This window comes from Drosophila rhopaloa, unplaced genomic scaffold (assembly GCF_018152115.1).
Source record: "Drosophila rhopaloa isolate 14029-0021.01 unplaced genomic scaffold, ASM1815211v1 contig_3, whole genome shotgun sequence".
NCBI lineage: Eukaryota > Metazoa > Arthropoda > Insecta > Diptera > Drosophilidae > Drosophila > Drosophila rhopaloa.
The window spans coordinates 15078810-15105307 of NW_025335123.1; the positions used below are offsets into that span (position 1 = coordinate 15078810).

Here is a 26498-nt window from a genome sequence, read left to right on the forward strand (position 1 = left end):
TTAGTCCAGTTTTTGGTTAATAAGCCTTGAACAGTATCTATATACATATGAAATACCTCCACTTCGAATGTCTGCCAGTGGGACCTTCAGACATCCCCAATATCAGCCCAGATCTACGATGTTATAACAGCTATGGCAACCAAGCAGTTCCCATGACAAATGTTCTATTCCTTATCAGCTTCTGAAACTAGCCGAGTATTGCCACATCTAGACTGTTTTAATTATTTTGTACAATCGAATACACGCACTTGAGAGCAATATTAGTTAGTACTTTATATAGGGTCATTATTATATACATATGTATGCATTTGTACCTCTGTATATATGGTATATACACCTGATAAGCCAGTGTGTGCCTGGATTGAAACGTTTAATTTACAATTGAGATAGTTTCAAGGGACTCGAAAACGATGGCTCCGAATTTATGGGCAGAGAACAGGTAAAAGAAGAATGTCGAACCTGAAGAGGGGGACGGCAGAACACGACAGATAGAGAGAGCGGGAAAGAAGAACGAGTGTAACAGGTAGTCGCGTTTTCGTTCGTTTGTTCCTATTTCAAGGCTCTCTTTTCTTTTCTCTCCGCAGAAGGGCATGAAAAATCCCGCTAAATTGTTTGTTTCCCCTATACCTGAAACTCAGGTAAATTCTGGTACGCCGGTAATGGTTGGAAATTCATCAGGTATATAGAGGTTTGCAGGTATAGAAATGCAGTGAAAGCAAAGAGTTCCAGCATTTTTCATATATTTCCTTTGTGTTCCCTCTTTCACTCGCCTCTTTGTGCTTTGTTGTACTTCTTCGTTTATGTTGGTGGTGCAGCAGCAGCTCCCATCTAAAAACACTCCAGCATCTACAAATACAACAACACAACGGGTTCCAAGAACTTGTCGCCTCCACATACAAACACAAGTGGAGCTCCAATATGGCAGATTCCAAGTTAAAAGTTTGAGGGGATGCGGGCGGGGTTGTGTCCCATCGGGGGTTAAATGCATCGACAGACTCATGAGAGTCGGCGTTGCCAGATGACATTAAAATTAAATCATAAATCTTGGGGCTTAACCCCAGAAGGTTTGCAACATTTTAAATTAATAATAAGAACACAAATTTCTATTTGAACATTTTTTTTTAAATTCTGAGGCTTATGCAAATGTTTTAGGTAATTTATTAATTTAAGTGAAAGTCTCAATTCAACAGGGTTTAAATAATTGTAACTTAACGGTCCTAGTCAGACTAAGGTTCGAGAAGTTTGTTTTTAATTTTCGGAATATATATTGAGGTTGTCTAAAACAAACTAAATGTTTTGGCTTATCGAAAAAAATTGTTATTTAAACGTATAGAGCCCTGTGATTTATAAGAATAAAATTCTAGCTTGCGGTTGTAAAGTTTTTAAAGAGTTAAGTACAATTTCTACTGATATAAGACTTCAAAATATATTTCTTCTTGTCTTATCTTTAAAGACCCGTAAAAAGGTTCGAAATCAAACTAATCTAGGGTTAATAGCGGATAAGGCTGCCAGATGTTCAATGTTACCTTGCTTACACAGGGCCCAAAGTGCATCAAGGAGGAGAAAAAATGGAGTGTTTTAGAAAACTGAAAGAAAATTAAACTATGGTAAATAATTACGGTGGTTTTACTTTTTTTTGACAATATTCTTGCAGCATCACTGAGTAAGTCTTTTTCTCCGGGATTTGGAAATGTTACCCTTTTGGTTTTTGGTCCACCGATTCAGCCATTCCATTCGAGAGAGCGGAGCACGAGTGCGGAGAGCCGAGAGAGGTTTAACAAATAAAATAAAGTATAATTTTTTTCAACAAGATCCACCCCAAAGAAAGAGCGCCGCTCTCTCTCTCTCTCCTCGGGCTCTCTCGCGCGACGGCGTTTAACGGAGCCAAGCGACTTGGGCTCAACGAAAAGCCGAACAGTTTGAATTTTCTATCCGAAGAGTGCGCTTAGTGCCGCTGCTGCGACGGCGTTTAAACTTCCACCTGGGTAACCGTCGCCCCCGCCGCTCCCAAAATTAGTTGTTTTTGTTGTCGCGTTGAGAGCGCGAAACGAAACGAAAAGAAACCGAACTCTCGAACCGAACCGAAGCCGAAGCTCTCTGGGGGATCCGAAACGGAGATCCAGTGCCAAACCAAATCCCACGTAACACTCTTTCCGATAGTTACTACTATCTTTTTTTTTCGTGTGCATTCTTGAAACAGAAACTGAAGAGTAATGGTGGCCGACGTGTGAGGAACCCGAAAAGAAAACATCATCAGGAAAAATTCGAAACATCAAGAGTTATCTCCGAGGAGAAGTAGTACCCTCCTAGTTATATCCAGATAAATCGTTTATAGCAAACAGACAGGATGTTTGATGTCTTTGGGTCCGTCAAGGGCCTGCTGAAGATCGACCAGGTGTGCATCGACAACAATGTGTTTCGTATGCACTATAAGGCCACGGTGATCATACTGATCGCCTTCTCCCTGCTGGTGACCTCGCGCCAGTACATCGGTGACCCCATCGATTGCATCGTGGACGAGATCCCGCTGGGCGTAATGGACACATACTGTTGGATCTACTCGACTTTCACCGTACCAGAGAGGCTGACGGGTGTTACCGGTAGGGATGTGGTGCAACCCGGAGTGGGTTCCCATGTGGAGGGCCAGGACGAGGTGAAGTACCACAAGTATTACCAGTGGGTCTGCTTCGTCCTCTTCTTCCAGGCCATCCTGTTCTACGTGCCCCGTTATCTGTGGAAGTCCTGGGAGGGCGGACGCCTCAAGATGCTGGTTATGGACCTGAACAGCCCCATTGTGAACGATGAGTGCAAAAATGATCGCAAGAAGATCCTGGTGGACTACTTCATTGGCAACCTGAATCGCCATAACTTCTACGCCTTCCGATTCTTCGTATGCGAGGCCCTGAACTTTGTGAATGTTATTGGCCAGATCTACTTTGTGGACTTCTTCTTGGACGGCGAGTTCAGCACCTATGGAAGCGATGTTCTCAAGTTCACCGAGCTGGAGCCCGATGACCGTATTGATCCCATGGCACGGGTCTTCCCAAAGGTCACCAAGTGTACGTTCCACAAATACGGTCCCTCCGGCAATGTGCAGAAGTTCGACGGTCTGTGCGTGCTGCCCCTGAACATTGTCAACGAGAAGATCTACGTTTTCCTGTGGTTCTGGTTCATCATCCTGAGCATTCTGTCCGGAATCTCGCTGATCTACAGGATCGCCGTGGTTGCGGGTCCCAAGCTTCGTCATCTTTTGCTGCGAGCCCGTTCCCGTTTGGCCGAAAGCGAGGAGGTCGAACTAGTGGCTAACAAGTGCAACATCGGCGATTGGTTCCTGCTCTATCAGCTGGGCAAGAACATCGATCCACTCATCTACAAGGAGGTGATATCGGACTTGTCCCGCGAAATGGGCGGCGATGAGCATAGCGCCCACAAGCGGCCCTTCGACGCCTAATCAGTGGGCGTGGCCGTGTGCCAGAGTGCCAGTAAGTCTCGTATATATCATCCCAAACTATCCCAAACACTGCCCCATATCATCATCCAGACACTAGTTTTAGTTAGCTTCTAGCTCAAGCCACACTTCCACTCGATGTAAACCTCGATTAAGTCCTAAGATTATACATACGATATACCATTTTTTTTTGGTAGTTAATTAACTTTTTTTTTGACGCTACTTTTTAGAGAAGACCTAACTAATGACAATAAAAAACTATGTTTTTTCCAACACAACAAAGAAACACTTTTCACAGAGCAAGAGAGTTCTCCTGGTCTTGAGCGTAACCGGCTTCGGTGCAAGCGAGACGGCAGCTGCGCACGCGCAACAGCCAGCCATAGCTGCATCCCTTTTACACACATGGTCAACTCGGGAGGGGAAAGAAAGAGAGAGGAAAAAAGTGTGGGGGGAAAACCAGTTTGACCAGCAGTTAGTTAAAGATTGTTGCCAGCAGGGCAAAAGATTCTTTCGGTCTTCTTTTGGCTTGGTATTTCTCTACACAATGCCCTCTAAAATTCCAGACAAAAGGTTGGTTTCATCTCCATACCTTCTTTTCACCGATCTTTAAGTATCACAAAAAAATAGTTCTTTTCAACACTGATTTTGATTGTGCAACACGGATTTGGTTTTTTGTATAGTTCAACATTTATCAGCACTTAGAGACTGTTTAAATGATGATCTATTGGGTCCCATTACCAAAACATATACAAATTAAGAAACAGAATAAGTAAAAGAAGGTTATACAACAACACAAGAACGTTTTTGACAGTTCGAAAAAATTTAAATATTTGTCATTCTATATAGGCTTCCAAGTTAAATTTGGCCCATATGCATATGTCGATTACTATATGGTATAAAAAAGTCCACGCTCCATCACTAGTGATGGTTGGACACCCGAGCTAACAAGCTCATTATTTATTTGTCGTTTCAATGGCCGCAGATTTTCTGAGATTGCCTCGGTCCTAAGACTTGGACGCCCTTACGACCCATGCTGCCACCACTACACAGACACAAAATAATAGTCACATCATTCAATAAGTTTCTATTAAATACCGAAATATTTTTAGATTTCTAAAGTTTTAAAAACATATTTTTCGGTTCAATTTGTTTTGGCTTAAAGATGCTTTCGATACCTTTAAGGTTCTAATCTCCATAAATGTTCCTGTTTTTTTATATTTAAAAGATAGTTGGAAACAATAATACAATGGTATATTTTTTTCAATTGAAATTAATGATTTCTCCATTCTTGTATCAAGCTACAAATTTAAATGGTAGTCTCTGGGATACAGCCTCGTAATTTTTTTCTGTGTGGCTATTCTTTTTGGGACAGAGACATCGGGTGGCGGAGATAAGAAAACAGCTCTCATCGTTCGGGTCTATGTTCGTCGGACTCGAACTCGTAATCAGCGTGGAGTTGAGTTTTACTTTGGCTGTCTTGGGTTGCGTTGCCCAATGTGCAGACATTTCGTTGGGGACTTGACTTGGGACATGCAATGCCAATTAGAAGTTGGGCAACTATGTGACAGTTTCGGGCATGGGCACTTATCTAATCGAAGGGGGAACAGCACCTTTTGATAAGGTGCGAGATACAGATACAGATACGAGATACATAAACGGGCGCAGATGCTGTTGCCGTTGATTGGTGACAAAGTGTTGCAATTAGCACACGTTTTCATTTCTATTTTTACCTCCCCCTTTCCCCGTCCCTCGTAACCCCACCTCAAGATCAGAGATCACAAGATCCAGGCCCCCGTAGATCCGTAGTTTCAATTAATGGCTGGCACACAATTCAAGCGGCCTCGACAGCTTTTGATGATGATCATAATCAACAAATAAGCGCTGGAAATGCTCCTGCTGTTCTCGGTTTTGTATCTCTGTATATACATAGCTATATGTGGTTTATTCGTCTGACCGCCAATTTGAGGTATCAATGAATTAATGAATGGACCGCTCTGTCACACCCAAAACCCACCCACCATCCACTTAGCCACCAAGTTGAATGAAACGACAAACAGACACGCGAAAACTTTGGCTCTCTATTGAATCTTCTTTTTTGTTCGCATTTTGTTGTTATTCTTACCATACACGCACTTAATTTTCAAGTCAGCAACTCATTTCCCAGGCTTTTAATTGCATTAATTGCTTTCAATTAGCGCATAGCGAGCGAGAGTGTCAAACTTGAATCGGGCCAAAAGTGAAACTCAAACGGAAAGTTCACTTATTTCCGATTGAAATGAAAATGCATCGTTTTTAGTTAGACAATGGCGATGATGGGATGATTTATCGCTTCCTTAGCAATTGGAAATTCTCAGGTGATTAGTCTTTAATGCCTGACAGCTGCGAAAATAGGTTTTTGTGGTCAAAATTGAGCGAATCGATAGGAAATTAATTCAGAACAGTTGTCTGGAGTTTGTTATTTTAAATGTCTGATGCACAAAATAAATATTAATTAATTAATTACATTTATTGTATAACAAAATATTAGGCATAAAACCGAATAGTTTATTAAGTAACAAATGTCGGTGGGGATTATTAAAACTAAAGAATGTTTCTGTTTTGTTATATCTTCCTCATTAGATCATGAGATCATTCATGATCTAATGAGCAAGATCTCTAAATTGGTATTATTCATTTCATATTTTAAATATTTAAAATCTGAAGGGTATTTGAATAGATCTTCATTAAAATACAATTAGTTTCAATGTATATTTGATGGCTTGACAATAAGATACCACAGAATATCGTTATATCTAGTGTGGGATATAAAACCTAAATATTTAAAATATTAATGGCAGAGCGCTCAAAAAAGATTCATACCGTATGGGAAACTCATATCTTTATCAAATTCCTGCGAAATCTTATCTGCCACAACCCCCATTTTTGTGAACTTTTATTTTGTCACATAATACTCACCTCTTCAAACGAAAAATATAACTTAATCTTAGGCCATAAAAAGCTACAACAGTCATTGCTTTATAATTAACCCCGAAACGCAGCCCGAAAATATTATTAAATAAAATGATTTCATTCTTCCCATTGCAGTTTCACGCAGCCGAAATTGGGTTAAGACGATGATAAGACGGAGTCGAAAAATGGGGAAATCGGAAAGCGGATGGAGAATATAGGAAGCCGGCAATGTAGATGAGGCCTTTCGAGCTAATGAACACATATCAACGAATTCCATGGTAAAAGACAAAATCGCAAGCAATAACCGATTTGTGTTTACTGTTTTGCGTCAACAACAAGACACGTACAATTACAATAAAGTAACAATAACAATAACAATAAATATAACAAATAACAAATACTAGCCGCAGCCAGAGATGTAAGCTAAGGATGGATTGGTTTCGGATTGGATTTGTTCAACGATCCCGTGACAATCAAATTTTCCATTTGCCAAAACAATGAATTTTCCGTATTGACCAAAATCCCAGAGCCAATCCATCGAAAAGCATTCTGGAAAACCTTTGAAAGAGAGGGGAAAAGACATTTTCAAACTATATATTTTTTTGTGCAGCATCAAACGAATTGAGATATAGATAGATCTATATACATCCATATATATTTTTAATAAGCAATTACACATATATTTATACATAAATATACAGACGGACAGAAAAAAAATATATATTTACGAATGCCACATGCGAGTAATATTTATGCTAAGAGTTGTGATCATTGATTAAGACATCTAAAAAATGCGAAAAATACAAAAAAAAAAGACAAAATAAGCAAAACAATTATTTACACTTAGTAAAGAAAAAACGCCAGCATAATAATACATATTTTATTTCAATTTTTACAATTTTAATTTAGAAATTTTCGCCAGCAAATAATAATTATAATTTCTTTTTTTTTTTTGCATATCTTTGGTAGCATTTATGTAGTTTAGCGCAATTTTTTTTACACACACCCGAACTCATCAATAAAGAAGAGCAACTAAATTTATATATATATATTTTTAGACGTATATATTTTTGTAAAATGAAAATACAAGAAATATACATTTAGCGTTAAGCATAAACATGGAAAAGACAAACAAAAAATGAAAGACTCAAAAGCAATATTTTAAAAAAAGCAATCGAAAATCAAATAAAAGTGTTTGTAACTGTGTGTTTATCCTCGAAGCGATGAACGAGCCAAGCCCTAAGCTAAGTTTCAATTTCAATTCCATATACTTATAAATACTTACATTAAATGAGAATAAAAACACCCAAAACATGATGATCTTTGTTATGATTTACTGTTTGTACTCAAGCCGAACAACTTCATTTCATGCGAAAATAAACAAGAAAATAAAACAAGGAAAATCGAAGCAAACATGGAAAATCTGTCTTATCGGAGGGTTCGGGAAGTTCTTGGGGGCAATGGTAACTATGTGTTCGCCTAAAACAATTACAAACAAACTTATGTGGACACTTCAAAGGTTCGGTTTGTGTACCCACCTTGTAAACTTGGTTTTTTATGACCAGTTTTCTCAAAACTTGTTTACGCCGGACAAACTTTGGAACAAATGGAGCTAATGGTCTTTGACCTTAGGACTCGCCCCAAACCACTTTCTACATATCTTTTTTTTCCCGGTATTCACTTAGGTGCAATATAGTCTTAAGACTCATTCAAAATGTTCAAGAAATTTAAATTTAAGTTTCGTGAAGCCAAATATTAAATACGCTTTTATAATGGTATGAATCTAATAATTTAAACTCTCTTACTTATATTTAATGTCAAATGTTTGCACAGTTTTTATTTTCAATCTAGATAACTTATTCTATTGCAACATAATTTTATAACACTTCAGCACTGATTCATTGCGAATATATGTTCGATAACAATGTTACATAAGACAAAAAAAAATATTAAAGTATAGTTACATTTTCTAAAAATAAAAACTAATGCTGACTCAAAGTTTTCCCTGATTGACCAACAGATGTGTCACCATATCCTGTTTATATCAAATTTCCCTATTGAATTGACGCACGTGCCAAATCGACATTACTTAAGAAATGTTTACAAATAAATGTAGTTTTCTAAGCTTTTCAAGACACGAGTTGACTGTAATATTACAAGGTCCCATTTCCTGTGAAATGAGGCCTTTGTAACGGATACTTTTGTTTTTATTTACTTACCCTTTGACGTGCGGTACGCGATGAGTGTTCTATAAGTTTTTATTTAAAATTGTAATGTAAGATAACTTTAAATTTATTGTATAAATTATTAACAATATAATAATTTGTTAAAAACAAAAGGAAATGTTTATAGCGCCTGATATTTAAAAATCTCAAGTAAACCCTTGTTAGTTAACTTTAAATATTACTTAATAGGGTATCGTAATAATTGAGCTTTTGTTGATTAGCTGATGAAGTAGCTTATTTTCCGCGGAATGCACATAGTAGTTCACTAACATTATACCGTCGTAATCGCGGGGAATCGGTGTATAGGAAACTCAAGTAATTCACTACGTCAACATGCCGCTTGTGCAATATATATGGAAAGTGTGGCAATAGAATGCCGAGAAGATGTTGGGAAAATTAGCATATCAAATTGAGTTAAACGCTGCAATTGGCCTCAATAAATATGTAAATAAATATTACGACATGGTGCGAGGAAAGCGAAATCGGTATGGAATTGCGAATGCGAATGGAAATGGAAATGGCAACGGGTTCAAGGAACTCTCGTCGACACAAATGTCAAAGTTCTGGACTTTAAATTATATTTATTGAATTTAATATGAAATATGAGTGGTTCATCTGGTAATTGATGATACTTTATTTGTGTTTAAATAACAAAGAAAATACGTTGATATAGGAGGATGTTTCAATAAGTCGCTATAAAAAAAAATAAAATATCATAACGATCCACAAGAAACGATTTTAACTGGCTGAACTAATCCAGAATTTCCTGGTCAACATTTGTTTTGCGTTTCCCCTCCTAAATAGTTTCATTTCCCGAATGCAGTCAACTGAACAATCACATATATAGTATAGAATACACACACCTTTGGATGACCTTGCACTTGCAATTGTCAAATTAATTTCGCGCAATTTCCCACAAAAGATTTACAGCATAAACGCCCCCATGCTATCAATTTCAGTGGCGGCCTCTGGTGGCGACTGCGGCAACCGCTTACGTAAGCTCTATTTCACGTAAACCCCTAAATTTCGCTTTAGACACAATTTATTTATTTAAAAAAGTCCACTTTTCGCTCTCAGTCTGTGAATTGTTGACGGTTTTGTCGTCTCTGATTTATTGTTATGGCTGTTTTTTTTTTTGTTTATCTGTTGATTTGCTTTTATTTTGTCGTAATTGTGTCTGGTTTTTGTTTAAGTTCTTTGTGCTTCTTGCTCAATGCGGTAAATTAACTTCAACGGGGCGAAAACAGACTTCCAGTTTGGCCTGTTTTAATTTTTGATTATTTTTTTCTTCGGTTTAAATATGTTATTTATAGTAAACCTATTTACGCGGTGACATAATTTAAATGTAGGCTTTAATTGAAAATTGAAACGAAGTTCCTACAAAACTAATAATGACAAATATCTATACAAATTTTTCTTTCATTGTCTCACCCATCTACGAAAATATTTTCTGTATATCATATCAAGCGACCTCTAACCTCTTATAAATCGATTAATTAAAAACAATTTGTGACACTGGCTAATTAGTCGCCGCACATGAAAAATAAACATATGTACGTGAGTATTGTATCCAGACTTTTTGCATTAGCATATCACAGTTATCGGTTAAAAGAAAAAGACCCCTGCTTTAGTAAACGTAAGCAATTTTCACTGGTATATTTGTTTTTATCGCAAATTGAGGACTTTGTATGCAAATCCTCACGGCTCGATATCTTTGTCATTTCTCTTTTGTTTTGTGACTTTTGAATTTTTCGGGACTTTTGTTTATCGAGCGGTTTTTGTTTTGCAATCAAAAGCGTTAACATCAGTAACTGCATACAACTGAAATATATCGTTCCATAAACACACTTTCGGGTCTTTCGGGATTCAGATTTGTGGTATGATTATGAAATGGATAACCGTTGTGGGTCTGTTTCTGTACTTAGTTCTACTTGGGCCATCGAATGCGGAAGTTTCAATCGTTTTTAATGAGCCTCATCGCAGTGACACAGAAAGTATATTTTGTGGAGGCGTCTTCTTGTCGGCTATACCCTCTAATATTTTGGTTATGCCCGCTTTTTTTTAATAGGAGGCACGTTTTTCCAATAGAAAGAATGTTTATAGTTTAGAGCAAAGACAGATTCAGTTATATTGTATATTGTAACATTTGTATTAAATATTTGGTTCCTTTTTTCGCTTTTAGCCACATCTTTAAATTGTGGCGTTTCAGTTAAATTATAGTTACATTTAAGCTACCTTTCAGTTACATGTTACCAACATTTTGATAACACTTAGTTGAATAACATTCTAGTTACTTTGTTGTTACACTTAAGATACTTTAAAGCAAAATTCAGTTGCTTAGTTAGAAAAAGATAAACTTAAAATGTGCAGAAGAAATTTGTTAAAATTTTTAATAAAATAATTTGCCATATAATGTTAGAAAAAAGGAAATGGAAGACAATAAAAACCAGCTATTTATGGGGAATGTGACTTATATTTTCGATTAATCATATAAATATTCAGAATTAGGGTACCCACATGCAAACACCCATTAGTGCCAACTGTGTGAACATTTCCCGGTGGATCTGTTTTCCATTTTCTGACATATTTCCCCCACCTTCCCCCCAATTTTCTTGCCTCTGTGCGGAGACAATCAACGATTCTAATTAGCCGGCCAGACGGCGAGTGCTTATTAGACATTCAATTGGGGGACGGGGGGTATGGGGTTCGTGCTCTGGTTTATATATAAACTATAGTTTTGAAACCATGTGGGACGATCCAATTGACGCGGCCGGTATTCAACACCTTTCGCAAAGTTGGGCAAACAGCAATCAAAGCAAACAAACAAACAAACAAAGGCGAAAAGCACAAAGCACAAAGCAAAGCAAACAATGCGAACAAGCAATGTTTAAACATTTGCTTAGTGCAGCGGCGACAAGTTGCATAAATTATTATCGAACAGCGAATGCAATTGCACGACCTGCTACACTTCCCCCACCCCCGCCCCACCCCCTGCCCCCCTCTCAATACACGCCCCTGTTTTTCTTTTTCAGGGGGAAAAAGGGGGCGCAACCTTGTTGCGCTAATGACAAATGCCTGTTGCTTGTCTTTCACTCGAATTTTGTTGAGGCCATAGACTCCATTAGCTTCACTGTGCTATTGGATGTTCAGTTATGTCACATGATTGCAGAACCGAAATATAACTAAGACACTATATAATGTAAGAAATATAGGTTTATATTTTGTGATCCACATATGAATACAAAGATCAGAGATATAAGCTCAAAACAATAGCTCAATACAATTGTATAACCCATACAATTTAAAAAAAAAATCACAAAAGTCTTATTTTAATTATAATTTTTGTGATTAACAGTATATTTTATAGAAAGAATTTTTATCCATTTTTGGTCTACCGAACAATAAATATAATCAATTTACTAACTAGTTTATAGTGTAATAACTAAAGATAAGCTTTAGGATGAACAAAAAACGTTACGACGTTCAAGAAATGTTAAAGGGAAATCGATCTGCTTTTTATGTAAATTCAACTCAAAGTGCACCTAACTTATATCACAAACTCACGATAAGCAAACACATATTTTACTACCCCTTTGTAAAGTATTTCACGAAATAGTGTTTTCAAATTTACTTTCAAATTAAACCTCGAGTTGTTCAAACATGTCAATTTCAAAGTAGACCAAATGCAATGCTGCATTTGCATCCATTTAAAAACATTTAGCAAGACGATAATAGTTTAACTGGAGCATACAAGGGTTACCAAACCAGATAGGAAAAAATGTATCGTTCGTATCGATTTAAACAAGTATGAGGGCACGAAATCACGTGCATTCTCGCTTATAGAAGAATTTATGAGGCTTCATCGACACCTCAAGGGGCTCATTAAAAAACACATTCAGGTGCCACAAATCTGTACATGAACTACAACAATTCCAAATGCAATTCAAATTTCCCCAAAGGAATTTAAAGTGTTACTATTGATACCCACGCCCCTGTGATTTATTCTATGTTTCACTAATAATACCACAATTAAAATCACAGCTTTGTCAGTTGGTGTGCAATTTTGGCATTCAAATGTATTTCTTTCCAGTTAAAACTTAGATATTTTGTATAATATTTTTTACTTCAGAAGTGAGGTTAATTAAAAAACCAACGATTTTTCTTTAAAATGGAGCCTTTAATAGGAATGCACATGATGTTAAATCTATAATTTACTAAGAATAGAAAAATCGAAACATTAATAGGAAAAGCTTTGTAATAAGACTTTCCTCGGTCACAAATTGCCAGGGTATTTGAATATTCGATTCCTTGGATCTGCCTTAAATTCTTGATTTTAAATTGCTCTCCCTCGAGCGATGGGAAATGCAAATGAGATGGAAAACGTTTACAATCGAACCGTATGAAATGCGCTATCAATTACGTCGGCTAAATGCCAGCGCATTTCCATTCCCAGGAGGGAAAGAGAGGGCGATAGGGAAGCCCTAGGAGGGAAAAACGAAAGACTTAGGCAACGAACTCTTGTCGCCCGCTGTTAATCAGCGTTTAAAAACGCCCGCTTCGAAATACTTGTTATATGAATAGGGACTCTGGGTTTTGGGGCATGCCGCCATGCTGTGTGGCGAATTGTGCCCCTCACATTTTATCCAAAAGAACTTGCTTAGCTTTTAACGAGTGCTTCCCACGCTTGAAAAATGACTCGCGACTTGCAAGCTGGACCCGAAACCTGAGTTATTTTCTCGATCCATTCGAGGTCCGGATTTTTGGGCCCGGTCAAGAGCTGGCTCTCTGTGTGTGTGTATAACATGTCTAGCCATGGTCGACGTCGCCTTTTGGTGGCGCTTGTTGGCTACCGTTGCACGCCGCGCCCAAAAGCCTAGAAGCTGTCGCTGCTCCGGCTGCAGTGGGTTAAGGAGGGCGCGCGGTGAGGGACTGGGGGCGTGGCAGGGGGCAAACCGGTTACCGGTCTCGGCCACAGACAAAAATGCAGCTAAGGTTGTATAAGGAGTTAACGAGCCAGAAACAGTGGAACCTTTAGCAGTGCTTTTGGTTGCTAATTTATAATAAACTATACATTTGCAATAAATTATATAAAATGACACTCTAAATGTATTGAATATATATTAAATAAACAAATTTTGGAGGTCCTTACAAGAACATGTTAATTGTTAAATATTAAATATCCAATTATTTGAGTATTTTTTAGCGAATCTTCACTTCCCACCATTGTTCACACACATTTATAAACAGATGTATACATACTATTCGTATGCTAAATGCGTTGGCCTGGCAGCAAAATCAAGTTTTGCATTTTCATTTAAATTTATTGGTTTCCTCCGCTAGCTGTTGCCAGGCGCAGTGGATCGAGTTGAGAGGAGTGCAGTGGCTTGGAGTGAAGTTGAGTCGACGCAGATGGAGATGGAGACGGAGCCATTGCCATGCCAAACCACTCGAAAACTTGCAACTTCATTCCCGATCGATTCTCGCATTCTTACTCTTCGAATATGACGACGCCGCCCAAGAACAACGACACGGCGACTACAATTGGAGTTTAACTTTTATGGGAGATATAGATACATAAATGAGATATAGGTAGGGAGATACGGGGGCAAATACACCGAATGACATAAAAACAGTGGAATACACTTAACGTTAGCACTTAATTAAAGCTGGAATCGAAATCGGGATGCTGATTTCGTCTACATTCGCACCTGGAACTTGCCCGCCTTAGTCAGGTATTTAACGCCCTTGAAAGGCTTGTACTTCTCGCCGTACATGTCCAGGCGATTCACCTTCAGCCCGGAGACGGCCAGCTGCGAGATCTGAAACTGGACATTCACGGACGGATTGGCATCAATGTTGGTCGTCCCGGGGGTAATGGAAACCTAATGGGATGTATGGAGAAAAAAATTACTTTAGAGGTGTCTTAAAAATCATTTCAAAATTATTGGTGCCCCAGAAATCTTTTTAAGTCTCCAATTTTTTTGTAAAGTTATATTATCAAATATGTAAACGTTGCCTCTTAAAAAGAAACAAATCATTTTAGAGAAAATCTGAACTATTAATCAAATAAGATTGGTATTTTAATCAATTTAAACATCTGCGACACCAAATTAAAAGAATTTGCCAGCTATCTCATAATATACATACCGATCCCCTAATATTTGGCAGCTTGGACACATCTATGCGGCCCACATCCCAGGACAGAGTCTTGCTCACCGAATCGAAGGTGTACTTGCCCTGATTCGGCGTCAATAGGCAATTAAGTACACACCGCGGCATGGTTAGCTCCAGCTTTACTTTGTCCACGGTGCGTCCCAGGGTATTCCTTGGTCCAATCGTCAGATCCAGACGTCCCTGTTCCCCCGTTTTAATTGAAAAGTTGTGCCGGATGTAGATGGGTATGGCCACCACTGACTGGGAGCTTATGTGGTACGACATCAGGCGGAAGTTACCATCGGGTGGGATGAAGGAGAGTAGGCGCTCCGCCTCCCAGCGCTTAAATCGCACGCAAGGATGGAAGGACACGTCGTCGAAGAGGCGCGGATTCATGAAGGACAATGTGAGATCTGGCATGCCGGATAACTTTATGCAGCAATCGATCTGGAACAGATAATAAAATAATAATCTTAGTAGATATATCATCCAATCTGGAGATCGATAGTGTATATCTCAGGCTCAGACTAAATACAGACAAAAAAATTCTAACTTTAAATGCAGAATTATTCTACTCATCATAACAAAGTTATTTTGAAGTTAGTCTTACATATCCCTGGATCTCCGCAAAGACAGTGGACCCCGATTTATCTATGATGGCGTCTACTTCCTCGATGACATCGAAGTACGCCTCGTTGTTCGTGTATCGTACGCCACTTCTGCGCCAGGGAATCGCTGACAACTGACCCGAGGGCAAGGTGGTGCTGACACTTTGGGAATACAAAATGGGATTAGGAGGCAGCCAGGAGGAGGTTTATCAGAAGACCCACTTGCTCTTGCCCGTCACCGTGTTGGCAATGGTGCGCAGGATGTTCGGCGGCTTGATCAGCTCCTTGAGGATGTTGCTCTCGGTGGCCAGCGGAAAGCCATTGTCCAGCATCTCGTCCAGCAGCTCGTACACGACCACATAGTTGTCTTTGATCACCGACTCGGAACAATCGCCAAAATAGTCCTGGAAAGTGTCTACCACGCGATGGAGGAACTCGATGACGAAGAGCGGGGGCACCTCCTGTTTGCAGGCAGCCACCAACGACACCGTGTCCCTTTGCACCGTAATCAAGTAGTAGTGGGGCGTGGCTATCACCGGCGGCACATCCTGAAATCGATAGGTATAGTCAGTATATAGACAATACGTGGCAGGCGGCTTACATATGGTGCGGCTCGCTGGGCGTCGAGGAAGTATTCGCACACGGATCGCGAGACCACCGAACGCCAGTGCTTTTCCAGGAAGACCTCTCTGTTTGACGGATATAAATAAGGTTACATCGGTTGTATATGCCTTCTGGATGACTGACTTACCCGCCGCTGTTCACTATAAACAGACTGTGTATCATATTTAGGCCCTAAATTGTTTACTATTTAAACGCTATTGTTTTTTTGCAACTCTACGTCTAGGGATGAGTAATTGGAGATGACAGCGTGAGCGCTGGTACTAACACACTCACGTGGCGGGGAACATAAGTGCAAAAACCTTTTTAAATATAAAAGTTTTATGATTTAACCGAATCCCACATGAAATTATAATTATAAATTAAGTTCACATTTTATTAAATTAAAAAAACAATACCAATTTCACTATTTTACTATTAAAAAATACACAAATTATAATAACATGAAAGAAATTCAAGTGCAAGTTTTAATTTATTTTAAGAAACACAAGATATAAATTAAATTTATTTAAAGATTTCTTATTAGTGAATATAATTTAAAGAAGGTATTCAATATTTTATATTAATAACAATTTCTTGTGAGATTTCGTGATTCCAGTACAAAGCACAATTATTACAACAAAAGAAATTTATGTGAAACATTTTAATTTATTTGAAGAAACCAAAGTTAAGAGCTTTAATTTATTTTTTTTTGTATAAGATCAAGAAGGTATGTGTTATGTTGGTAAAGCTGCTGAACAATATTTTATTAAAAAAATATTCATAATAGTTTCTTGTGACATTTCGTAATGCCACCACAAAGCGCACAAGAATAGAACATTTATGATAACAAGAAAGAAATACCAGCGAAAAATGTATGTAAAAATTTATGTAATAGAATTTCAAGAAGATATTTAATATTTTGGTAAAGCTGCTGAACAAAATTTTATTTAAGATAATTATAATATAATAATTATTGGGTACTTTTCGTGTGACCATCACTAAGCGCGCGTCCATTTCACATCTCTAAAAAAACAGCTGATTGCTGAGGTACGAATTGAATTGGAACCTGAGGTAAGTTGTTTGAGTTTCCATTATATTTTGACAATTATTAAATAAACAAACTAACAAAATTGAACATTTTCTATTAAAAGATCTAGTGGACTAACGTACACATATGACGGAGTCATAATATACACACGGCAACCTAGAATTTCGCCTGAAAAAGGGCGGAAAAGACACGAAATTATATAATCGCCGGTTGTAAACACATGAGTCCGTACAGCGGCTCCTCCGTGCGTCGCCTGCTGGACAGTTGGCCCGGAAAGAAGCGCTTCGGTGTGTACCGCTTCCTGCCGCTATTCTTCCTGCTTGGCGCCGGCCTGGAGTTCTCCATGATCAAGTGGACAGTGGGCGAGACCAATTTCTGTGAGAGTCCTTCTGCAAAATTTGCTTTCATCAAGACTTAGTCCCCCCTTTTCCCTTCAGATCGCACATTTAAGCGTCGCCAGGCCAAGAACTACGTGGAAGAGCAGCAGATTTTGCAGGCGAGGTCGAGCAACAGCACAAACTAAAGACAAAATGCCCGCCGGAGTGTCCTGGGGCCAGTACATGAAGTTTCTTGGGTGTGCAATGGCAGCCATGATGGCCGGATCGCAGGCGGTGCATCTGTACTACCGCCCACTGGAGGATCTGCCAACCTACATCGAACAGGAGCAGCACAGCACCAAGGTGGATCCCACAGCCAAGCCACCAGACTCTGCCTGAAACTCTGTAATCAACAAGTTACTGACTACTAAAGTTATTTAAGTGTACATCGGATTTTCTTAAGGAAGGGTTTGTTCACGTTTTTTTTTTTTACCTATCTGCCAATTCTTTCTAATATTCCAATCAAAACATTATTGCAAGCAGTTGATCTCCTCTAAATCGGGGCCTTTTTCAAATCCCACTTCCTTGCTGCGTTTAAGCACTAAACTTTTAGGTAATTGAGTAGAAATATTTCTATTACTGCTTTATAAGCTGTCCAAGATTATTGTCGTTGACCATTATATGTATAAATATTTCTGTCCTTGTCATCTTCATTAAGTTTCATCTCTTAAACAGAGATACAAATTAATGAAACCAAAAGTTTTACAATTTATCAACTGAAATGACGAGATGTTTAACAGACCCCAAAAAGGACCCTTTAGTTGCAAAAACTCAAAGACATGGAAACTTTCGACTAATCACTGTATTTAGGAAACTACTCTTATTAAGACTAGCTAAGACTACTTCTCGTGCACCTTCCTGTGGTTTTTGAGGCACGTCTGCTGTCGGAAGGCCTGTCCGCAGGTGCTGCAAACGTAGGGCTTCTCGCCAGTGTGGATATACTCATGGTGTCTCAAGGTTTTCCTCGAAGCAAAGCTCTCCGAACAGTGGCGACATGCGAAGGGCTTGAGCTTTAGATGGACCGCCCGCACATGGGCCTCTAGTTCGAATCTTCGAGCAAACCGCCTGCCGCAGTGCTCGCAGGGCAACTTGTCGCTAGAGTGCATCAGCATGTGCTGCAGTAGCATGAACTTCTTGGCCATCCGGCGGCCACAGACCTGGCATTCGTGCGGCAGCTCCTCCTGTTCCTCGTGCTGCTGCAAAGTGTGATACTTGAGGGTGTATTGCGAATGGAACTCCTTTTGGCAGATGTCGCAGAAGTGTCGCTCCGCAGCGCCGCCTTCCTTGGCGGCCACCTCGTCCTCCGTGGGATGCTTCGTCTTCAAGTGGTACTTCAGATTCGCTGACTGATTAAAGCTGGCGCCGCACTGCTCGCAGATGAATTTCTTGAGGGAGTCCCTGTCCCTGGGACTGTGCTTCAGTCTTTTGTGCTTTTGCATGGCTATGCGGCTGGTGTAGATCCTCTCGCACCCCGGCTGATCGCAGGGATGACGCCGCTCCTTGGGAGCATGCACCTCCCGAATGTGGGTGTACAGACCGCCCATGAAACTATAGGCCTTTTCGCACTGATCGCACTGGAAGGGTCGCTTGCTGCCCTCGTGTACTTTACGGATGTGGGCCGACAAGGTAATCTGGTGGGCAAAGCTGTGCCGGCACAGGGAGCACTTCAGAGTGTTCCTCGAGCCTCTGGAGGATTTTCGGGCCGGTTTCTCCTGTTTTTCGGCGGGTTCATCGATGGGATCTGGATCGGGATCGGGCTCAGGTGGATCCATACTATGCAGGGATTCTTGCTCTCCCTCCCTGTCCTCGTAGACCACCTCAAAAGTGGGTTCCAGAAAGTCCTTCTTTAGCATTTCCAGAAACTGCTGCCTGCAAACCTCAGCTTTCCGGCGGAACTTTTCGAAATTCTGCACCAACTGCCGGCATTCTGGGCACAGTTCATTAGGCAGCGACTGCTCCATGTCCTGGTTTTCCGTTTCCTTCGAGTCCTGGCTGAGATTTATGTTAAGCAATTGCTGCAGCTCCTGACTGATTGGAATCTCCTCTGATTGGAGCTCTGATTTGATGTCCTCCTTGTCCAGTTGGAGCATGCAGGTGCGACAGAGCCTTCGAGCGGATTCCCTGGTCAGGAGTGGCAGCATTTTACTGGTTATTTAAATAATATTTTAAATATGTTTTTAATTTAATTTAATGCATTATAATCAAATAATATCCCGTTGTATATTTAATGTTGAACTTTAGTTGGTCACACTGCGGTAGAGTATTTTCTAGAGGTGGCCAGAAGTCAAGTCTTCCGATATCGATTACATTTCCCTAACCTATCGGCCATCTGCACAACACCGGCACGTAAATAAAATCAAATAATTTAATATTTCAAGTAAAACACTTATATTCTATTATTTGTTAATATATAAAGGCTTTACCTTGAAAAGCACGTAGCACAGCGGTGAGCACAACGCAAGACACCCAATTGAACGAACGGGGAAGCCGGTGACCGACAGCTGAAGCCCTTTATTTCTGAGTTCTGTTCAGGAATTCGTCGACATGGTGTTCTACTTCAAGAGCAATATTGTCCAGCCGCCGGCGCTGCTTTATATGGGTCGTGATAAGCACGAGAACGAGGAGCTGATCAGATGGGGATGGCCGGAGGACGTGTGGTTCCATGTCCACGACTTGTCCTCGGCCCATGTGTACCTGAGGCTCCGGAAGGGCCAGACCATCGATGACATACCCAGTGACGTCCTGGTCGATGCCGCCCAGCTGTGCAAGGCGAACAGCATTCAGGGCAACAAGGTGAACAATCTGGAGGTGGTCTACACCATGTGGGAGAACCTGAAGAAGACCCCAGACATGGAGCCCGGCCAGGTGGCCTATCACGACGAGAAGGCGGTGCGTCGCATCCGTTTGGAGAAGCGCATCAATGAGATTGTTAATCGCTTGAATAAGACCAAGACGGAGGAGGAGCACCCCGATTTCCGGGGACTGCGAGAGGCCCGGGATGTCGCCGAGCGCCAGGATCAGAAGAAGCTGCAGAGGGAGCGTCGGGAGCAGGAGAAGGAGGCCACCAAGCAGCGTCAGCTAGAAGCCGAGCTGCGCAGCTACGCCTCCCTCCAAAAAAGCGAGAATATGCGCACCAACTACGATGCGGGCAACGAGTCGGATGACTTCATGTAGTCCATGGGCTGGACCAGGTCCTGATGCACCCTCGCATTTATCCCGAACATCTCTCGCTGTCCTCTACTTTTTTTTATTAAATCACATACAAATCGTTTTGTAAACTGCACAATTGTACTTATTTCATAGATATTCACTGTGTTTCAAGGTTGTTGTGCAATATTTCATCTAAATATGGAAGCACCACCCCATGCAACTTCAATTTTGAACTTATTTTGGTATTTCAGGGGCCATCCATTGTTTTCGCATATTCTATGCATTTCGCTCCCTATAGAAAGGCTTTTTTTTATTTATATTAAAATAGTTTTCCCAATGCCTTTCAATTAAATATTGCAAGCATTTAAATAACTTCCAAGTAGCGAAACCTTTTTATAATCATTTTTTTTTTATTTAAAGCATTGGCAACTGAAAGTTTAGCTAGGTTTTGGGTTAAAACAAGTTAAAATAGGTATGTAAACATGAACCACTAAAATATTCAAAAATTGATCTAATTAGTTTATACTTAGTCACATTTTAAAAGTTCGCGCCATATTAAACATGAACTAAAATCAATGCGCAATCGATATACCTAAACAGTTAACATTACATACCTTGTTATTAACATAACTGTAAGTTTAGTATCAGAAATAAATGTTATCAACACGAACACGAGCTGTTAACAAAAAAATTCGGACTGTCTGGCAGCCCTGCAGACAATTTAAAATTGGGGCGGAAATCAAGGCAATATATAAACTGTTTTAGCGACATGCTCAATTGGCTTACATACTTTATTGTCCCGAAAACGATTCGCACCATCATCTGGCGCATTTCCCACAACTTTATTGCCCTCGGCAACATCTGCAGCATAAACCTTTTCTTGCTTTCATGGTTTTCATTTATTTTTTCGCCAATCTTTATTAGTGTTTATGGGCTTATGAAGGGGGCGTTGAGGCGTTTTTCTTTGGGTTTTTGCTGTTTGCTGTTTGCTGACCGTTTTATGGCCTCAACGGCTTGTTGCCTTTTTGAGTTTCTGGACAATTTGCTGTCAGCACATGAATATGAATGGCTGCAAGGCTGACAGAACTTGGGTCCGCGAGTCTCTCTTTTCGTTTTCGGGAACGCACTCATTATCGGTCATTTTATTTTCACGCATTGTTCGCAACAACAATGGCTGCCTAACAACAAAGGGGAAGCCCCCGAAAATGCGAAAAACTTGATGAGGCTGCGTGTCCTTTTGATTATGCCATGCCAATCTCCTCCTTCTTTTCCCAGTGTTTCGTCATTATGGCCAGTCGTAAACATTGATGACAGTGGGGCTGCACTCGGGTTACGCCCCCTTTTCGCCCCCCTCTGATTGATTCCCGGCGCTTGTGGCACTGTTTTCTCTGATTTAAAATGATTCTGCGAAGATGTTTTATGGCCGCCTTGGCAGACAACTTAGTTCTTCTCCTCCAATAATAAAGTGGCCCGGCCATGAAAGTGGCCAATGACAGGGGGGTCACTGTCAAAGGAATCCCCCTCGAAGTCCCCCCCGCAACCCCCGCGGCAAGCCCCCTCCCCCCTTTTGGCCATCAGTCCCGGCAATCGCCGTCATTAATCAAACTGGCAACAGTAAGCCTCAACATTCCCCCAAACATCGTCAACGAAAGCTTCCCGCTTTCGCTCTTTATTGCATTTGTCACCACAGCATGGATGCACTGAGAGAAAACCTTGCACATTAATGATTAAAAACTTGTTGCTTATTAATAAAGATTTTATAAAATAGCCAAAAAAAAAAGGTTTCACATAAATTGCAAGCAAAATTGTTCTTTGAAAATGCTAAATTTGGATTCATTTATTGTCTTTAAATTTAAATGCAGGTTGATAGGTTCTTTTGTTGTAAAATTTAATACACTCAACCTTTTTTAAATTCTGATAATTATGTAAATTTAAAATAGGGAAAACTATTTAATTTTTATAGATTTGCCAAGACTGGTTTTTGGATTTCTTGTACTTTTAATTACATAAAACTATAAGAACTATAAAACTATAACATATTTTAACGACCAAGTTGGCTGATATTTTCTCCCTGTGTGGACAAAGGATCGTCTCAGAATGGTGAGAAACCACACACATTGTGCTGGCAAAATGGAGGAGGATGTCCATTACCAGTCACAACATAATTAGCAGACCCCTTCTGCCGCTTTTTTGGCTTTGACCAAAGACAGGGAAACTGATTAGTTAGTGGCTTTTGGCCCGAATGCAGCTGCATATGCAAGTACGATTAATCATATTGGACTGCAAAATGGAGTGGATGATGGGTGGATGAAAGTGAAGGTTTTGCCGGCTAAAAGCCAACGCTCGTGTTTTGGTAATCAAATTTCATGTTTGTTTGCACTTGATGTGCGAGTAGATGTACGCCACTTGGAAAGCAGCCAGTTGGTGTCCCATTCCCCAGCAATCTGGGCCATCATTCATGCAGCCGGCAGAGGAAGGAGGCCCATCCATCACATCAACTGGACCGGACCAACTATTACCAGGGGCAAGACGAGCGGGCACCATTCTGCATAAATCTACAAAATATTCCCCATCTTGATGGCCGAATAGCTTAGCCCTCATAAAGATTAAGCCATAAAGACCCCGGAAAAAATGACTTTGGTTCAGGATTTATTGGGAAATGAAAGCTGTAAAGAACTGAAGCTCTAAAATAGTAATTAATTTAAGCTACCTATCAGTGCTTAAGCGATCGCTTTTCTATGTAGATTCTTGGACATATTTTATAAGGGAACTATTTCAGATTGACATAGGAATAACTAGGCTTCGAAATCACATATCCAAATATCTTAATGTGTTTATTTAAAAATTCCCTTTTCTATCCTAGAAATTTAAGTCACAATGGAGTTGCAACAATGGGAAAAAGCCATCGCTTTTTCGGGCCATCTAAAATTCTTATTTACGTTTATGACCGGCGGCATCAAAATAAAGCTGCGGCAATTAAAGTGATCGCTCATGTGGGAGTCACTGGGAAAAGTCGGAAAGCGAGTGCTGCACTGAAAATTTTATGCGGCTGCCGAGGGACAAAGGGAAAAGTGAGGAAATGGAAAATGGGGAGAAGGACATGGAAAGGGAAAGGGAAAAGGAATTGCAAGTGCGCAATAGCTGTGTGTGTCCTTGCAACGAAAACGAAGACGCTGCCGAGAGTTGGGGGCGTTGAAGGCTTCCGGCATTTGTGCCCACAACAATAACAATTGCTGACGTGTGGATGCTAGGGCAGAGATTCCACTTAAATGTCCCTCAGTGGACAAATCAAAGGTAACGAAGAAGGAGCAAAGAAAGTAAATTGAAAAGCGGGAAACATCCACTGAGTTTTAGGGAATATGATTGACTTTATACTATGGTAGTAAACGTTAGTTAATTGCTTTTTAAAAGAAAATGTGTGTTTTCCTCTAACTCTAAATCTAAAATTTGGAACAATTTATTTTATTTTAGCTGTGAATGGTAATCGATGGCAAATTTTATATCGAATTTAGCGAGGTATGATTTTTGGCCAAAATATTTTGCAAAGATTTTGTTGCGAAGAAATTTTTTTTTAACCTTTTTTTTTCTGTAACAAAAAACCATCATTTTGGACTATAAAACTATAAAATTTATAAAATTCATGATTTTTTTGCGAAAAATTGGTTTTTACGATATCCAATTTCTGTAAATCGGACTTTGTGGAAAATTTTGTCACGAATTCATTTTTTAAGGGTTTTTTTGTTGTAGCTTTGCCAAAATAAGACGCACAGCCAAAAGAATGACTGTTTCGTGTAGCTGACAATTTAGCGAGGTATGATTTTTGGACAAAAGATTTTGTTGCGAAGAAATTTTTTTTTTTTACATTTTTTTCTGTAAAAAAAACTATCATTTTGGACTATAAAACTATAAAATATATAAAATGCATGATTTTTTTGCGAAAAATTGGTTTTTACGATATCCAATTTCTGTAAATCGGACTTTGTGGAAAATTTTGTCACGAATTCATTTTTTAAGGGTTTTTTTATTGTAGCTTTGCCAAAATAAGACGCACAGCGAAAATATTGACTGTTCTGTGTAGCTGACAACCTACACAATCGATTCCAGGAGGTGTTTGTAAATTTCATTTTTTGACCGATTTTCGCATTTTTGATAAGGGGTAACACTTGATTTTTTTCCAAATTTGGGCCGAAATAAAATTTTTGAGCTGAGTACACCAATCGATTGGAAATTTTGTAACGAATTCAACGAGGTATGACATTCCAAGATCTGACCATTATTTCCAAGGGTTTTGATTAAAAAACTGAAAAAATTAGCTGTTTTTTCTGGATTTTGCCCATCAAAAACATATATTTAAAGGGTTTTTTATTTTTTTTTTTTTTTTTTTTTTTTTATGTTTTAAGGGTTTTTTCGTTGTATCTTTGCCAAAATAAGACGCTCAGCGAAAAGAATGACTGTTCTGTGTAGCTGACAACCTACACAATCGAGTCCTGGATGTTTTAGTAAATTTTATTTTTTGACCGATTTTCGCATTTTTGATAAGGGGTAACACTTAATTTTTTCCCAAATATGGGCCGAAATAAAATTTTTTAGCTGAGTATACCAATCGATTGGAAATTTAGTAACGAATTCAACGAGGTATGACATTCCAAGATCTGACCATTATTTCCAAGAGTTTTTATTAAAAAACCAAAAAAAAACGAGCTGATTTTTCGGGTTTTGGTCAAAATATTTTTAAGGGGTATCCCCATGATTTGTTTCCGAAAAAATTTGTTGTATGATATTTTTTCTGTAAATGCCACTTTGTTGGAAATGTTTTAACGAATTCAACGAGGCATGACACTCCAACATTCGACCACTATTTCCCAGGGACTTGATTAAAAAACCGAAAAATTAATCTAATATTTGTTATTGTTTCGTATTCATCCCTTAAGTTGTTTACAGTCAAAAGATGACTATATATTACAACAGATTACTCAGTTTAAAGAAATATACATCAGAAAACACTATCTTAGCTAACGCAAAATAAAATTTGCTGTCTAGTTTGTATCCCCATTGTTAACTTGATGTCGATGTCGACAAAAACCAAATGCAATCAAGTGCCGCCGTGACCCACAAGTCCATAAATCCAAAACCATCCCCCAAAAAACCTTTATGCTAAGCGATTTCGATTAGCCACTTGTGTTCAACTTTTACGCAGCCTCCACAGTCATGTCAATCAATCTTTGACACGCTGCCACAAAATTGGCCAAGATTTGCATGTCCATGTGGCCAAATGGCAGGCTCCAAATTGGATATGGTCGTGTGCCTGAAATTAATTCACATTGTCATGCAGATTCCCTTCGCCATTGACATCGTAAAACGTTTTGTCGACTACGGCCTGCGATTACGTTTTAGCTGAATATCCATAATTTTGGCTAAATTACCAGTGTGGTAACAATGTTCATGACATTTATTTTGGGGAGCAGCAGTCTTTTTTATGTATTTCATGAGCTGACTCCGTCGAAATTCTTGTTTAATAAGCAACATCTTGACACGTTTGCGCTTTGCGTGGCGTTTCATGATATTCATAATTTTTGGTGATAATAAAATTCAATTGATTTCGGTAAAACAAATCGAAAGTTAAGTGTTTGTGAATTTTCTACTTATTTTGGGCTATTTTAAATTTGTAAGTAATTTTTAAATATAATAATAAAACTGACAACTATAAAACTTTGTTTGGAGGAAATGAAATCATTGGGTAAACTGGTAAAAATGAAGACGAATTTCCAGCTTTTTGATGGCCATAACTTGTCCAATCTTCTATTGTAGCAGCTCAATAAAGCACTGCTTTTTGGGGTCAAGTCAACTGGTGTAAGAGCCCCATTTTCCAGCAGTAAGGAAAGCCACGCCACAATGCTCCACACCACTCCCAAAGTGTGTCACTTGGTTTTCTCACAA

At 39.4% G+C, this 26498-nt stretch overlaps 6 protein-coding genes across 6 annotated transcripts; 4 read left to right on the forward strand and 2 right to left on the reverse strand.

The window, feature by feature from the left end:
- Nucleotides 1-1905: 1905 nt before the first annotated feature.
- Nucleotides 1906-7714, forward strand: LOC108047117 (innexin inx2). Its single transcript, XM_017127197.2, has 2 exons — nt 1906-3482; nt 6533-7714. Exon 1 carries the CDS (start codon nt 2348-2350, stop codon nt 3449-3451), a length of 1104 nt encoding a protein of 367 aa, XP_016982686.1. The 5' UTR covers nt 1906-2347; the 3' UTR covers nt 3452-3482; nt 6533-7714.
- Nucleotides 7715-14158: 6444 nt separating this feature from the next.
- LOC108047135 (AP-3 complex subunit mu-2) lies at nt 14159-16245 on the reverse strand. The gene is made up of 6 exons (XM_017127221.1): nt 16135-16245; nt 15985-16072; nt 15606-15931; nt 15386-15545; nt 14770-15222; nt 14159-14504 (listed from the first exon to the last, which is right to left on the reverse strand). The coding sequence occupies exons 1-6, from the start codon at nt 16167-16169 to the stop codon at nt 14319-14321; spliced, it is 1248 nt and encodes a 415-aa protein (XP_016982710.1). The 5' UTR covers nt 16170-16245; the 3' UTR covers nt 14159-14318.
- Nucleotides 16246-16979: 734 nt separating this feature from the next.
- LOC108047091 (small integral membrane protein 4) lies at nt 16980-17588 on the forward strand. Its single transcript, XM_017127147.1, has 3 exons — nt 16980-17057; nt 17138-17411; nt 17472-17588. Exons 2-3 carry the CDS (start codon nt 17255-17257, stop codon nt 17555-17557), a joined length of 243 nt encoding a protein of 80 aa, XP_016982636.1. The 5' UTR covers nt 16980-17057; nt 17138-17254; the 3' UTR covers nt 17558-17588.
- Nucleotides 17565-17797, forward strand: LOC108047092 (protein brawnin). The gene has a single exon (XM_017127148.2). The coding sequence runs from the start codon at nt 17565-17567 to the stop codon at nt 17748-17750; it is 186 nt and encodes a 61-aa protein (XP_016982637.1). The 3' UTR covers nt 17751-17797.
- Nucleotides 17798-18198: 401 nt separating this feature from the next.
- LOC108047136 (GDNF-inducible zinc finger protein 1) lies at nt 18199-19575 on the reverse strand. Its single transcript, XM_017127222.1, has one exon. The coding sequence runs from the start codon at nt 19550-19552 to the stop codon at nt 18251-18253; it is 1302 nt and encodes a 433-aa protein (XP_016982711.1). The 5' UTR covers nt 19553-19575; the 3' UTR covers nt 18199-18250.
- A 91-nt stretch (nt 19576-19666) lies between these two features.
- LOC108047137 (coiled-coil domain-containing protein 25) lies at nt 19667-20689 on the forward strand. The gene is made up of 2 exons (XM_017127224.2): nt 19667-19757; nt 19828-20689. The coding sequence occupies exon 2, from the start codon at nt 19956-19958 to the stop codon at nt 20583-20585; it is 630 nt and encodes a 209-aa protein (XP_016982713.1). The 5' UTR covers nt 19667-19757; nt 19828-19955; the 3' UTR covers nt 20586-20689.
- The last annotated feature ends 5809 nt before the right edge of the window (nt 20690-26498 follow it).